At 38.9% G+C, this 16220-nt stretch overlaps 1 protein-coding gene across 1 annotated transcript in view; it reads left to right on the forward strand.

Annotated features, from left to right (window-relative positions):
• LOC102306485 (dynein, axonemal, heavy chain 6) overlaps positions 1-16220 on the forward strand; it is a 63182-nt gene that overhangs the window by 21072 nt on the left and 25890 nt on the right. Inside the window, 15 exon segments of the mRNA XM_042219575.1 lie at positions 413-523; positions 671-796; positions 917-1072; positions 1798-1959; positions 2332-2469; positions 3191-3358; positions 3489-3637; positions 4375-4482; positions 4813-4939; positions 5074-5286; positions 5383-5604; positions 5801-5923; positions 14491-14673; positions 14996-15139; positions 15598-15819. Coding sequence (XP_042075509.1) covers positions 413-523; positions 671-796; positions 917-1072; positions 1798-1959; positions 2332-2469; positions 3191-3358; positions 3489-3637; positions 4375-4482; positions 4813-4939; positions 5074-5286; positions 5383-5604; positions 5801-5923; positions 14491-14673; positions 14996-15139; positions 15598-15819 — 2352 coding nt within the window.

Raw genomic sequence — 16220 nt, forward strand, 5'->3', positions numbered from 1 at the left:
CACACACACACACACACACACACACACACACACACACACACACACACACACACACACACACACACACACACACACACACACACACACGTGTGTGTTAAAGGAAAGTTGGGTGCTAGAGCCTTTTAGACTTTTGAAGGAGCACAGGTGCATGCTATCCTGTGTATAGTCATTTATTAGATTGGCACTGGAACAGATCAGGAAATCATTTCATGTAGTTACTACTGAATTCCATTTTATAGGTAGGCTATATTAACAATTAGCACTGCATAACTGTTTATGAGTCAACCGGACTCTTGCTGTCATATCTAAAGCTTTCATAGGTTTCTCAATTTATTTATATACTTTTTTGATACTTTTTGCTCAGTTTTTGTTTATAAAAGATTTAACTTCACTTTGTCTTTATGCCCACCAGGTGGTGCTGACCATATCACAGCTGATGTGGTGCAGGGACATGGATGCGTGCCTGGAGGGAGACCATGACCATTTTGCTGCCTTGCAGAAATTTGAAGGCACCAACTTTGAAGTAAATCACAGTACAGATTCTTTTACTGCTTCTTTAATTCTGTGGTTACATTTTAACCTCATCAAACAAACCTGGACTTTTTTTGCTCTTTAATTTCAACGTTATAACCCAAGGATGCTTGCTTGATTATGTTTCTGTGCACTCCAGAGACTGAATGCCCTAGCAGCATTGGTACGAGGACAGCTCCCTGCTTTACATCGTAATATCATCACAGCCCTCATCACCATTGATGTTCACGCTAGAGACATAGTCAGTGATCTAGTTCGACAAAAGGTACAACAGTGTAGTGTTAGCGGGACACTGACTATAGTTACCTGATTTTTCCTGCGATCAGTGTTATAAAAACAAAAACAAGTTAGTAACAAGTCACCACCTTCAATTGACTTTCTTCAGGTTGACAACAGGTCCAGCTTTGAATGGCAGAGACAGCTGCGCTACTACTGGGACATGGACCTTAATAACTGTGTAGCCACAATGGCACTGTCCACTTACATTTATGGCTATGAATATCTGGGAGCTTGTCCTAGGCTGGTCATCACACCACTCACGGTAATGGAGAATATAAAACTACATTCACACAAATGTAGAGTTCCAGTTGTAAGTATATTTAGACTGTTCTTCAATTTTGTGTGATACTTAAATAAAAAATGTCTAAGAATTCAATTTTAATTTAATTTAGCGCCAATTCACAACAACAGTCACCTCAATGTGTTGTAAGGTAAAAGTAAGACCCTATGATTTTAGAAAGGAAACAATCAGATGACCCCTGTTAGCAAGCGTGTGGTGACAGTGGGAGGAAAAAGCTCCCTTTTAGCAGGAAGAAAACTCCAGTAGATCCAGGTCCAGCGAGGGGCAGCCATCTGCCATGATTAGTGGGGGGTGAGGAGAAGGAGAAAGCAGCGGAGAGGGACAGGACAGAAGACACTGTGGGAGAAGGAGGCAGAGTTTAATGATTAAATGCAGGAGTGCTGTAAAAACACAACGGAATACATACAGTCAAACGGACCACAAAACAAAATACTAGCAAAACCCCCATATGCTACTGGCAATAACTTATCATTAGAATCAAAATACAGATTATATATCCTAAACTGTTTAGATAAATGTAAAAATTAGTTAGAAAAACTTACACTTGGCATATTTTTGTAAACACTGTTTTATTTCATTTAGACTTCTTTAAGTGTTAGTTGTTTTATCTGTCATCTTTTTAAATTCTATAGAAACATGGATCCTTTTCTTCATTTTTGTGTTTCTCTGTCTGCCTTGGGACGCAGGACCGTTGCTACCTTTGTCTTATGGGAGCTCTCCAACTGGACTTGGGAGGTGCTCCTGCAGGGCCGGCAGGGACGGGCAAAACAGAGACCACAAAGGACTTGGCAAAGGCGCTGGCCATCCAGTGTGTGGTCTTTAATTGTTCAGATGGACTGGACTATAAGGTCAGCTACAAGGAATTTTATGAACCTAGATCCCTTTTTTGTCATTGCTAGACTACACCTGAAATAGATTACAGCTGGACAGGTGCTTGGAATCACTGTGACCAGCATAAAAGGCCGTTTCTGGTATTTTATAAGCCTGTTTATGAACTGCAAATAACTTTGAACAATGCTTTATGTCATCCATTAAAGTAAAATTACTGATGTCCTATTTACAAACACAAAAGATGTACAAAATCCTCTTCGAATAATTACACTTAACAGTGGAATTGAGTATTTGCCACTATTTGGAAGATAAGAGTAGTAACTACTTTTCAAGTCTTGATATTCCACACATAATATCTGTTTTTAATGAATCACAATATTCTTATACAGATGATGGGTCGGTTCTTCAGTGGGCTGGCACAGTCAGGAGCTTGGTGTTGTTTTGACGAATTTAACAGAATCGACATTGAAGTGTTGTCTGTCATCGCTCAGCAGCTCATAACCATAAGAAATGCCAAAGCTGCTAAGGTATACAAACACATGCACACAGTTTTGCAAGAAAAAAATCTGCTGTCATGTCCTAGAGTCACCTCACATAAAGTTAAATATTTCAAGTCTAATTTGTTGTTTTGATATTTCTGGTTTTTGGTTTACAAAATACAAATTAGTAAAAGTTTAATTTAATTTCAAGTTTGTTATAAGTTACTCAAATTTGAATTGCCACCAGGTTGAAGACACCGAGTGTATGATCACGTCCATTTTTACCACCATTTCCTCCACTGATTTCGGGTGTTGGTGATAGTTGGTCCACTGTGTTTTATAAAGGCCAAAGTCAGATTTTAGAGTATTTCACCAACTGCTGACAAGCGGTATGGAGGTGCCAATTTCCTTTTCCAGTAGAAATAATTACCTGCCATTATTAATTGCAGTGCCAAACTTGCTAGCATATGGATTGCTGGCCATATTATAACTCTCCTTGAATAGCCATGGGTATTACAGTAGATGGGGTGTTGTCAAGAGGAAGATACAAAAGACTGCACTCACACTTTTTTTTAACCCTTATTTAACCAGGAAGTGGACATCTTAAAGAAATACAGAAATACATTTCTGTATTGTAAAGCCTTATTTGATTACGCTTAAGAAAAATGGATGGATGGATATTTCACTTTATCCATAGTGAGTATATAGTTTAAGATAATAAAGTTGACCTTTTACTAACAAGAGTGTCTCTTTTATCTTTGTTATGTAGCTGTCAAGGTTTCTATTTGAGGGCCGGGAGATCAAGCTGGTGATGACATGTGCTGCATTCATCACTATGAACCCAGGCTATGCTGGAAGAACAGAATTACCCGACAACCTTAAAGCTCTTTTTAGACCAATAGCAATGATGGTTCCAAACTATGCTCTTATTGCAGAGGTAACTTCCAGTTTGTGTGTTTATGTGTCTTATTCTAAATTCTCTGATATTTCTCCACAGAATAAGCTATCATTTTCCCTCTTTTATTGACTTAAGCTCAGCTGCATTTGTTTCTCTGTTCTCCCTCCAGGTGATTTTGTACTCAGAAGGATTTGAGTCTAGTAAAACCCTTGCAAGGAAGATGACCCAGATGTACAAGCTGTGCTCAGAGCAACTGTCCCAGCAGGACCACTATGACTTTGGGATGAGAGCTGTCAAATCTGTCCTGGTCATGGCAGGGTCAGAGCATTACACGGACACATATGCATTGAATAATCAGGGCAGACAAGCATCTTCTCTGAAATGTCTTTCTGTGACTGCTGTGATTTTAAATAGTCTCACACACATACACATGGATATGTTTAGCATTTACCATTTTGTGTATTCTGAAGCTACATGTACATTATGTTTACTGTGACATGTTTCACATGTTAAGTAGATAATTTGCTTTTCAAGACAAAGTGCTGCTGTCCACAATAAGAGCAGTGAAACTGGTGATACTGGGGATTACTCAGATTAGAGGCTAAGAGCTTAGAATCAGAATCAGACTTTATTTATCCCCAAGGGGCAATTAAGAGCTCCCAGCACTTCCTGATTTAAGCTCTAGTTCCTCTCTGAAAAAATTAATTTACATTTATTTTATTTATTTGATGCTTGTCATAACAAAGTGTTTGAAACACATGAAGAGATGAAGAAATGACACATTTTGTAATTACAACTATTTAAATGAACTACTTTAGAAGAGATGCTCACACTGGTTCTTTAACCATGCGGGTTTCCTTTTATATTTTATCAATTTTTTGTGAATATGACCAATATGAAGACAAAAGACAGATTTTAGGATGCCCATTACTAACACAGAACTATTTTCATTGTATAGCAATTATTTGAAAACCTGGAGTGACTCTGCAATATTAAATATAAAAAAATGTTTAGGTCACAAAGAAATCCATGTCATTTTTAATGTTTGCTCGTAGGTCACTGAAGAGAGAGAACCCTCACCTTAGTGAGGATGTGGTTCTAATTAGAGCACTGAGAGACTCCAACCTGCCAAAGTTCCTCACTGATGATGCCGTGCTGTTTGGGTAAGTCTATCTGACATTGTAAGGGACTGTTTCTTGCTCTGCAGCATAGGGATTTATACATTTGGCTGCGAAAGATCCTTATTACAACCCTGGGCGCAGACACAAATCCTTTTAGGGTTGTGTCCTCTGCCAAATTAAACATGTGGAGCTACCCACCGTGGTGAATAAGGGAGCAATAAGGGAAGTAGCTTTGTTATTTCTTGTTAAACTGCACAATAACAGTAAGAACATTAAGTTCTAAAAGTAAGACTTTGTATGATGCCTCTTCTTTCTTTTTATATATATATATCTGTATGTTTATGTTCATGGCAATCTTCCATTCCTTTCCAGTGGTATCCTGTCAGACCTGTTTCCTGGTGTTTGTATCCCTGAACATGACTATGGTGTGCTACACTCAACCATTGTGGAGTCTCTGGTTAAGAGAAACCTTCAACCGTTGGATAGCATGACTAAGAAGGTAGAGTACAAGTGGAAAATATTCCAAGACAGACACTTCAACTCAGTTAATTCCAGCTGCAGACGTAAATCTTTTTAAAAGATCAGAAATATTTTGAGTATTTAAAAAGCCTGTTCCTCTTATCTTCCTATTAGGTGATCCAGCTTTATGAGACCATGTTAGTTCGCCATGGAGTTATGTTGGTTGGACCAAGTGGTGGAGGTAAGACCACTGTCTACACCATCCTGGCAGACACTCTGGAGACCCTCCATCTCAAAGGACACCAGGCTGTCAACCCCTTCTATCAGCCTGTCAAGACCTATGTGCTCAATCCAAAATCTGTCTCAATGGGAGAGCTCTATGGAGAGGTACAGCACACAGGAGACTAAATCTGGCATCAGCAGTATTTCCTTTTCTCTCACTGCAGTTATTTATTTAACTTTTGTGTTGTGTCATCCTCTCAGATTAATCCTTTGACACTGGAGTGGCGTGATGGACTGATGGCACTGAGTGTCCGTGACGCAGTCAGTGACACTAGTGATGACCACAAGTGGGTTGTCTGTGATGGACCAGTTGATGCCCTTTGGATCGAGAACATGAACACTGTATTGGATGACAACAAGATGCTCTGTTTAGCCAACAGCGAGCGAATCAAACTTACTCCATCCATACACATATTGTTTGAGGTTAGAGCCAAACAGAGTGAAAGTGGAACTGGATCATTTTGTTGACAGTAAATTGGATTATAAATTAATTTGCAGGGTCTTAAACATGAGAATAAACATTTAATGCTTTACTAAGAATATGAAGCTGGTTTATAATGGACTCTCTTATAATAGGAGCTTGTAAATCTTAAGTCGTCTTCATAATGTGTATTTGCAGGTTCAGGACTTGGCTGTGGCATCTCCAGCCACAGTAAGTCGCTGTGGAATGGTTTATGTTGATCCTGATGAGCTCAAGTGGATGCCCTACGTGCACACATGGATTACTGGTCTAGGGGACAGGGTATGTGCATGTTATATCTCCAAATTCTAGATTTCTCTTATATTATACAGATAGGATCTTAAGTATTTTGACAGCTGCTCCTTTGCTTTTCCATGGGACTGCACAGCCTCTTTTATGGGATTTTTGGACAAAATCCATCCTGTTCTTCCTGTCCTTCAGTGTAACCAGGTGTTGCACCTTGTTGTAAACCCTCTGGACTTATACTGATATGAAGATATCTCTTGATTGCTGACTACTGCATTCATATAGCCATTATAACTAGTAACAGATGCAACATATTGTATATAAAGTTAGATCACCTAAAACTAATTCCCCGTGGAGAAATGCATTTAAATTTAAATGTATTTTTATTTTTATCCCTATAGGTTAATTTTTACATTGTAGTCAAATTGTTGTTTTTTTGCAGTGCATAGTTCTTCCCTCTTGATGTCAGTCCTACCTCTGGGCATCAAGACGACTATTACTAGGGAGTCTAAGCCAAACTAGCAAGGTTACTTTATAAATTGTGTAGATAATGTAAATGCATGACTCTGCATACACTTAATATCCTGCTACAAGCTTCTCTGTAAACCTCATTTAACTTTCTCCTGTCTCTCCAGCTTCCAGACTCAGTGGGTGCATACCTGATGGAGATGTTCAAGCAGTACGTGGAGAAAGGTCTACAATTTGTGTCCAAGCATTGTGTCCAAGCAATTCGCCAAGTGGACATCAGTAAAGTCAGCACTCTGTGCTCCTTGCTGGAGGCTCTTCTGCTGGGTAACGGAGGACCAGACCTCAAGATGGTACATTTAACACAAAATGTAGCTGTCATGTTTAGTCCTTTTTTTGTAGGATGCATCAAAAGAATCAGTCATTTAGTTCAAACAACAATTTTGCAAACTTGACAATGAAATAAAAAAAGTTAATTTTTTTCCACAAAGGAAAAGCAAAAAATGTACAGGGAGCAACTTTGGTTAAACCAGCAATGCGTTAAAGATGAGAGTGTGCTACTTCTGTTCGACAAGACAAAGCCATAAGTTATATACATGCTTCTTGTAGAATTATTGACTTACTCACCCATGTTCTTACTTATTGATATGTCTTCTTTTTGTGGTGGCAGAATCCCAAGCACCTTGATGGTGTACTATGTCAGACCTTCATATTTTGTTATCTATGGGCCGTAGGTGGCAATCTGACTAGTTCTTACTGGGATGCTTTTGATGCCTTCATCAGAGAGCAATTTGAAGGCAACAAAGATGCAAAGGTATGCACCTGTGACCACAACACCTACAGAAATGCATGAGCCGTGAGGATAATGCAATCTGAATTATTTATTTATTATAGAACAAAACTGGGCAGTTTATTCAAATCGGTCAAAATTCATACACTTGTATTCAATGTATATAAAGTGGAATAATTTAAGCTGTTCACAGAGTGCCGTATCAAGCTATGTTAATGGAGCATTGACTGGAAGGAAAAGTGTATTAAGAATTCCAGATGTGAAACCGTAATTTGAACTTAACACACATAGGCACTCACATCCACACAAAGAATTGTACAAAGCAACACTTCACCAAAACTGCTGTTACCAAAGCTATTAAACAATGTGAGTGAAACTGAACATTAATGATTTAATGTTCTTTCTAGCTAATGGCATTTGGGCTGATACTTAATAAGACACCTAATAATTTTGTAGTAAGTTTTTTACATTTGTGTGTTTTGTAGCTCCCGACGTGTGGTACCTTGTGGAGTGTCTACATGAATTTTAATCACAGGGATCTGCAGTTATGGACAGCTATAATCCCTTCATTTAAATATAATAGGGAACAACCTTTTTTTGAGATTCCAGTTTTGCTCAGGTGTAAATTACAAAATACCATAACAAGCAACAAGAGCTGTAATCAAATCCTCAACCTGAACTGATTCTGTGATTCTGTGCTTGAAGGTGGGTTTAGCTAAAGGTCTGAAAGCACAGGGAAATGTGGAAGACTGGCTTTGCAAAGTGGAGGAGGCTATGTTCTCCTCACTGCGACAGCTCAGCAAGGCTGCCTTTGTAGACTACCAGAAGAAGTCTAGAGAGGAATGGGTGGTGGCTGGACACCCGTCACAGGTACACAACACAACACACACACACACACACACACACACACACACACACAACCACCACACACACACACACACACACACACACGTGTGTGTTAAAGGAAAGTTGGGTGCTAGAGCCTTTCAGACTTTCTGAGGAGCACAGGTGCATGCTATCCTGTGTATAGTCATTTGTTAGATTGGCACTGGAACAGATCAGGAAATCATTTCATGTAGTTACTACTAAATTTCATTTTATAGGTATATTAACAATTAGCACTGCATAAGTGTTTATGAGTCAACCAGACTCTTGCTGTCATATCTAAAGCTTTCATAGGTTATTCCATTTATTTATATACTTTTTTTGATGCTTTTTGCTCAGTTTTTGTTTATAAAAGATTTAACTTCACTTCGTCTTTATGCCCACCAGGTGGTGCTGACCATATCACAGCTGATGTGGTGCAGGGACATGGAAGAGTGCCTGGGGGGAGACCATGACCATTTTGCTGCCTTGCAGAAATTTGAAGGCACCAACTTTGAAGTAAATCACAGATTCTTTTACTGCTTCTTTAATTCTGTGGTTACATTTTAACCTCATCAAACAAACCTGGACCTTGTTTGCTCTTTAATTTCAACGTTATAACCCAAGGATACTTGCTTGATTATGTTTCTGTGCACTCCAGAGACTGAATGCCCTAACAGCATTAGTACGAGGACAGCTCCCTGATTTACATCGTAATATCATCACCTCCCTCATCACCATTGATGTTCACGCTAGAGACATAGTCACTGATCTAGTTCGAAAAAAGGTACAACAGTGTAGTGTTAGCAGGACACGGACTATAGTTACCTGATTTTTCCTGTGATCAGTGTTATAAAAAACAAAAACAAGTTAGTAACAAGTCACCACCTTCAACTGACTTAAGGTTTTCTTCAGGTTGACAACAGGTCCAGCTTTGAATGGCAGAGACAGCTGCGCTACTGCTGGGACATGGACCTTAACAACTGTGTAGCCACAATGGCACTGTCCACTTACATTTATGGCTATGAATATCTCGGAGCCTGTCCTAGGCTGGTTATCACACCACTCACGGTAATGGAGAATGTAAAACTACATTCACACAAATGTAGAGTTCCAGTTGTAAGTATATTTAGATTTTGTGTGATACTTCGCTTAAATAAAAAATGTCTGAGAATTCAATTTTAATTTTATTTAGCGCCAATTCACAACAACAGTCACCTCAATGTGTTGTGAGGTAAAAGTAAGACCCTATGATTTTAGAAAGGAAACAATCAGATGACCCCTGTTAGCAAGTGTAGGGTTAGGGGTTAGTGACAGTGGGAGGAAAAAGCTCCCTTTTAGCAGGAAGAAAACCCCAGTAGAACCAGGCCCAGTGAGGGGCAGCCATCTGCCATGATTAGTTGGGGGTGAGGAGAAGGAGAAAGCAGCGGAGAGGGACAGGACAGAAGACACTGTGGGAGAAGGAGGCAGAGTTTAATGATTAAATGCAGGAGTGGTGTAAAAACACAACGGAATACATACAGTCAAACAGACCACAAAACAAAATACTAGCAAAACTATCATATGCTACTAGCAATAACTTATCATTAGAATCAAAATAGAGATTATTTATCCAAAACTGTTTAGATAAATGTTATAATTAGTTAGAAAAACTTACACTTGGCATATTTTTGTAAACACTGTTTTATTTCATTTAGACTTCTCTAATTGTTAGTTGTTTTTATCTGTCATCTTTTTAAATTCTATAGAAACATGGATCCTTTTCTTCATTTTTGTGTTTCTCTGTCTGCCTTGGGACGCAGGACCGTTGCTACCTTTGTCTTATGGGAGCTCTCCAAATGGACTTGGGAGGTGCTCCTGCAGGGCCGGCAGGGACGGGCAAAACAGAGACCACAAAGGACTTGGCAAAGGCGCTGGCCATCCAGTGTGTGGTCTTTAATTGTTCAGATGGACTGGACTATAAGGTCAGCTACAAGGAATTTTATGAATCTAGATCCCTTTTTTGTCATTGCTAGACTACACCTGAAATAGATTACAGCTGGACAGGTGCTTGGAATCACTGTGACCAGCATAAAGGGCCGTTTCTGGTATTTTATAAGCCTGTTTATGAACTGCAAATAACTTTGAACAATGCTTTATGTCATCCATTAAAGTAAAATTACTGATGTCCTATTTACAAACACAAAAGATGTACAAAATCATCTTTGAATAATTACACTTAACAGTGGAATTCCGGGTATTGAGTATTTGCCACTATTTGGAAGATAAGATTAGGTACTACTTTTCAAGTCTTGATATTCCACACATAACATCTGTTTTTAATGAATCACAATATTCTTATACAGATGATGGGTCGGTTCTTCAGTGGGCTGGCACAGTCAGGAGCTTGGTGTTGTTTTGACGAATTTAACCGAATCGACATTGAAGTGTTGTCTGTCATCGCTCAGCAGCTCATAACCATAAGAAATGCCAAAGCTGCTAAGGTATACAAACACATGCACACAGTTTTGATAGAAAAAAATCGGCTGTCATGTCCTAGAGTCACCTCATAAATTTAAATATTTCAAGTCTTATTTGTTGTTTTGATATTTCTGGCTTTGGGTTTACAAAATACAAATTAGTAAAAGTTTAATTTAATTTCAAGTTTGTTATAAGTTACTCAAATTTGAATTGCCACCAGGTTGAAGACACCGAGTGTATGATCACGTCCATTTTTACCACCATTTCCTCCACTGATTTCGGGCGTTGGTGATAGTTGGTCCACTGTGTTTTATCAAGGCCAAAGTCAGATTTTAGAGTATTTCACCAACTGCTGAGAAGCTGTATGGAGGTGCCAATTTCCTTTTCCAGTAGAAATAATTACCTGCCATTATTAATTGCAGTGCCAAACTTACTACCAGATGGCTTGCTGGCCATATTATAACTCTCCTTGAATAGCCATGGGTATTGCAGTAGATGGGGTGTTGTCAAGAGGAAGATAAGAAAGACTGCACTCAAACTTTTTTTAACCCTTATTTAACCAGGAAGTGGACATCTTAAAGAAATACAGAAATACATTTCTGTATTGTAAAGCCTTATTTGATTACACTTAAGAAAAATTAAAGCCAAAAAGGCTTGAAATATTCCACTTTATCCATAATGAGTATATAGTGTAGATAATGTTGGGCTTTTACTAACAAGAGTGTCTCTTTTATCTTTGTTATGTAGCTGTCAAGGTTTCAATTTAAGGGCCGGGAGATCAAGCTGGTGATGACATGTGCTGCATTCATCACTATGAACCCAGGCTATGCTGGAAGAACAGAATTACCCGACAACCTTAAAGCTCTCTTTAGACCAATAGCAATGATGGTTCCAAACTATGCTCTTATTGCAGAGGTAACTTCCAGTTTGTGTTTATGTGTCTTATTCTAAATTCTCTGAAATTTCTCCACAAAATAAGCTATCATTTTCCCTCTTTTATTGACTTAAGCTCAGCTGCATTTGTATTGCTATAACTGTTCCTCTGTTCTCCATCCAGGTGATTTTGTACTCAGAAGGATTTGAGTCTAGTAAAACGCTTGCAAGGAAGATGACCCAGATGTACAAGCTGTGCTCAGAGCAACTGTCCCAGCAGGACCACTATGACTTTGGGATGAGAGCTGTCAAATCTGTCCTGGTCATGGCAGGGTCAGAGCATTACACGGACACATGTGCATTGAATAATCAGGGCAGACAACCATCTTCTCTGAAATGTCTTTCTGTGATTGCTGTGATTTTAAATAGTCTCACACACATATACATGGATATGTTTAGCTTTTGTGTATTCCAAAGCTACATGTACATTATGTTTACTGTGACATGTTTCACATTTTAAGTAGATAATTTGCTTTTCAAGACAAAGTGCTGCTGTCCACAATAAGAGCAGTGAAACTGGTGATACTGGCGATTACTCAGATTAGAGGCTAAGAGCTTAGAATCAGAATCAGACTTTATTTATCCCCAAGGGGCAATTAAGAGCTCCCAGCACTTCCTGATTTAAGCTCTAGTTCCTCTCTGAAAAAATTAATTTACATTTATTTTATTTATTTGATGCTTGTCATAACAAAGTGTTTGAAACACATGAAGAGATGAAGAAATGACACATTTTGTAATTACAACTATTTAAATGAACTACTTTAGAAGAGATGCTCACACTGGTTCTTTAACCATTTTTTTATTTATTTATATTTTATCAATTTTTTTGTGAATATGACCAATATACAGACAAAAGACAGATTTTAGGATGCCCATTAATAACACAGAACTATTTTCATTGTATAGCAATTATTTGCAAACCTGGAGTGACTCTGCAATATTAATATAAAAAAATGTTTAGGTCACAAAGAAATCCATCTAATTTTTAATGTTTGCTCGTAGATCACTGAAGAGAGAGAACCCTCACCTTAGTGAGGATGTGGTTGTAATTAGAGCATTGAGAGACTCCAACCTGCCAAAGTTCCTCACTGATGATGCCATGCTGTTTGGGTAAGTCTATCTGACATTGTAAGGGACTTTTTCTTGCTCTGCAGCATAGGGATTTATACATTTGGCTGCGAAAGATCCTTATTACAACCCTGGGCGCAGACACAAATCCTTTTAGGGTTGTGTCCTCTGCCAAATTAAACATGTGAAGCTACCCACCGTGGTGAATAAGGGAGCAATAAGGGAAGTAGCTTTGTTATTTCTTGTTAAACTGCACAATAACAGTAAGAACATTAAGTTCTAAAAGTAAGACTTTGTATGATGCCTCTTCTTTCTTTTTATATATATATATCTGTATGTTTATGTTCATGGCAATCTTCCATTCCTTTCCAGTGGTATCCTGTCAGACCTGTTTCCTGGTGTTTGTATCCCTGAACATGACTATGGTGTGCTACACTCAACTATTGTGGAGTCTCTGGTTAAGCGAGGTCTTCAACCGTTGGATAGCATGACTAAGAAGGTAGAGTACAAGTGGAAAATATTCCAAGACAGACACTTAAGCTCAGTTAATTCCAGCTGCAGATGTAAATCTTTTTAAAAGATCACAAATATTTTGAGTATTTAAAAAGCCTGTTCCTCTTATCTTCCTATTAGGTGATCCAGCTTTATGAGACCATGTTAGTTCGCCATGGAGTTATGTTGGTTGGACCAAGTGGTGGAGGTAAGACCACTGTCTACACCCTCCTGGCAGACACTCTGGAGACCCTCCATCTCAAAGGGCACCAGGCTGTCAACCCCTTCTATCAGCCTGTCAAGACCTATGTGCTCAATCCAAAATCTGTCTCAATGGGAGAGCTCTATGGAGAGGTACAGCACACAGGAGACTAAATCTGGCATCAGCAGTATTTCCTTTTCTCTCACTGCAGTTATTTATTTAACTTTTGTGTTGTGTCATCCTCTCAGATTAATCCTTTGACACTGGAGTGGCGTGATGGACTGATGGCACTGAGTGTCCGTGACGCAGTCAGTGACACTAGTGATGACCACAAGTGGGTTGTCTGTGATGGACCAGTTGATGCCCTTTGGATCGAGAACATGAACACTGTATTGGATGACAACAAGATGCTCTGTTTAGCCAACAGCGAGCGAATCAAACTTACTCCATCCATACACATATTGTTTGAGGTTAGAGCCAAACAGAGTGAAAGTGGAACTGGATCACTTTTGTTGACAGTAAATTGGATTATAAATTAATTTGCAGGGTCTTAAACATGAGAATAAACATTTAATGCTTTACTAAGAATATGAAGCTGGTTTATAATGGACTCTCTTATAATAGGAGCTTGTAAATCTTAAGTCGTCTTCATAATGTGTATTTGCAGGTTCAGGACTTGGCTGTGGCATCTCCAGCCACAGTAAGTCGCTGTGGAATGGTTTATGTTGATCCTGATGAGCTCAAGTGGATGCCCTACGTGCACACATGGATTACTGGTCTAGGGGACAGGGTATGTGCATGTTATATCTCCAAATTCTAGATTTCTCTTATATTATATAGATAGGATCATAAGTATTTTGACAGCTGCTCCTTTGCTTCTCCATGGAACTGCGCAGCCTCCTTTATGGGATTTTTGGACAAAATCCATCCTGTTCTTCAGTGTAATCAGGTGTTGCACCTTGTTGTAAACTCTCTGGACTTATATTGATATGAAGATATCTCTTGATTGCTGACTACTGCATTCATATAGCCATTATAACTAGTTCAGATGCAACATATTGTATATAAAGTTAGATCACCTAAAACTAATTCCCTGTTAATTTTTACATTGTAGTCAAATTGTTGTTTTTTTGCAGTGCATAGTTCTTCCCTCTTGATCTCAGTCCTAGCTCTGGGCATCAAGAAGACTATTACTAGGGAGTCTAAGCCAAACTAGCAAGGTTACTTTATAAATTGTGTAGATAATGTAAATGCATGACTCTGCATACGCTTAATATCCTGCTACAATCTTCTCTGTAAACCTCATTTAACTTTCTCCTGTCTCTCCAGCTTCCAGACCCAGTGGGTGCATACCTGATGGAGATGTTCAAGCAGTACGTGGAGAAAGGTCTACAATTTGTGTCCAAGCAATGTGTCCAAGCAATTCGCCAAGTGGACATCAGTAAAGTCAGCACTCTGTGCTCCTTGCTGGAGGCTCTTCTGCTGGGTAACGGAGGGCCAGACCTCAAGATGGTACATTTAACACAAAATGTAGCTGTCATTTTAGTCCTTTTTTTTGTAGGATGCATCAAAAGAATCAGTCATTTAGTCCAAATAACAATTGCAAACTGACTTGACAATGAAATAAAAAAAAAAGTTGATTTTTTTCCACAAAGGAAAAGCAAAAAATGTACAGTCAGCAACTTTGGTTAAACCAGCAATGCGTAAAAGATGAGAGTGTGCTACTTCTGTTCGACAAGACAAAGCCATAAGTTATATACATGCTTCTTGTAGAATTATTGACTTACTCACCCATGTTCTTACTTATTGATATGTCTTCTTTTTGTGGTGGCAGAATCCCAAGCACCTTGATGGTGTACTATGTCAGACCTTCATATTTTGCTATCTATGGGCCGTAGGTGGCAATCTGACTAGTTCTTACTGGGATGCTTTTGATGCCTTCATCAGAGAGCAATTTGAAGGCAACAAAGATGCAAAGGTATGCACCTGTGACCACAACACCTACAGAAATGCATGAGCCGTAAGGATAATGCAATCTGAATTATTTATTTATTATAGAACAAAACTGGGCAGTTTATTCAAATCGGTCAAAATTCACACTTGTATTCAATGTATATAAAGTGGAGTAATTTAAGCTGTTTGCAGAGTGCCATATCAAACTATGTTAATGGAGCATTGACTGGAAGGAAAAGTGTATTAAGAATTCCAGATGTGAAACCGCAATTTGAACTTAACACACATAGGCACTCACATCCACACAGAATTGTACAAAGCAACACTTCACCAAATCTGCTGTTACCAAAGGTATTAAACAATGTGAGTGAAATTGAACATTAATGATTTAATGTTTTTTCTAGCTAATGGCATTTGGGCTGATACTTAATAAGACACCTAATAACTTTGTAGTAAAGTTTTTTACATTTGTGTGTTTTGTAGCTCCCGATGTGTGGTACCTTGTGGAGTGTCTACATGAATTTTGATCACAGGGAACTGCAGTTATGGACAGCTATAATTCCTTCATTTAAATATAATAGGGAACAACCTTTTTTTGAGATACTGGTTCCCACTACAGACACTGTTCGCTATGGATATCTGATGGAGAAACTGCTCTCTGTGCGCCGTTCTGTACTCTTCACTGGTGACACGGGAGTGGGAAAGGTAAAGAATCTTAGAACAGATAATAAACGGATGACAAAGGGTACATTTTATAAATCCGAAGCTTTTCTGATATTAAATGGTAAATGTAAATGGTCTGTATTTGTATAGCGCTTTACTTGGTCCTAAGGACCCCAAAGCGCTTTACACTATACACAATCATCCACCCATTCACACACACATTCACACACTGGTGATGGCAAGCTACAGTGTAGCCACAGCCGCCCTGGGGCGCACTGACAGAGGCGCCCCAGGGCATACTTGATGATGCAAAAAGAACAGCTGAATAAAAGCACATACGTCTAGGATACTTCAGACTCCTTTTTGCACTTCATTAACAAAGACCCACTGCATGTGTTGCAGATGCCTTGCTACAGCCGCACTTAGCTTTGGGCAGTACACTG

Source organism: Haplochromis burtoni, unplaced genomic scaffold (assembly GCF_018398535.1).
Source record: "Haplochromis burtoni strain Fernald_Lab_line unplaced genomic scaffold, NCSU_Asbu1 Contig_35, whole genome shotgun sequence".
Classification (NCBI taxonomy): domain Eukaryota; kingdom Metazoa; phylum Chordata; class Actinopteri; order Cichliformes; family Cichlidae; genus Haplochromis; species Haplochromis burtoni.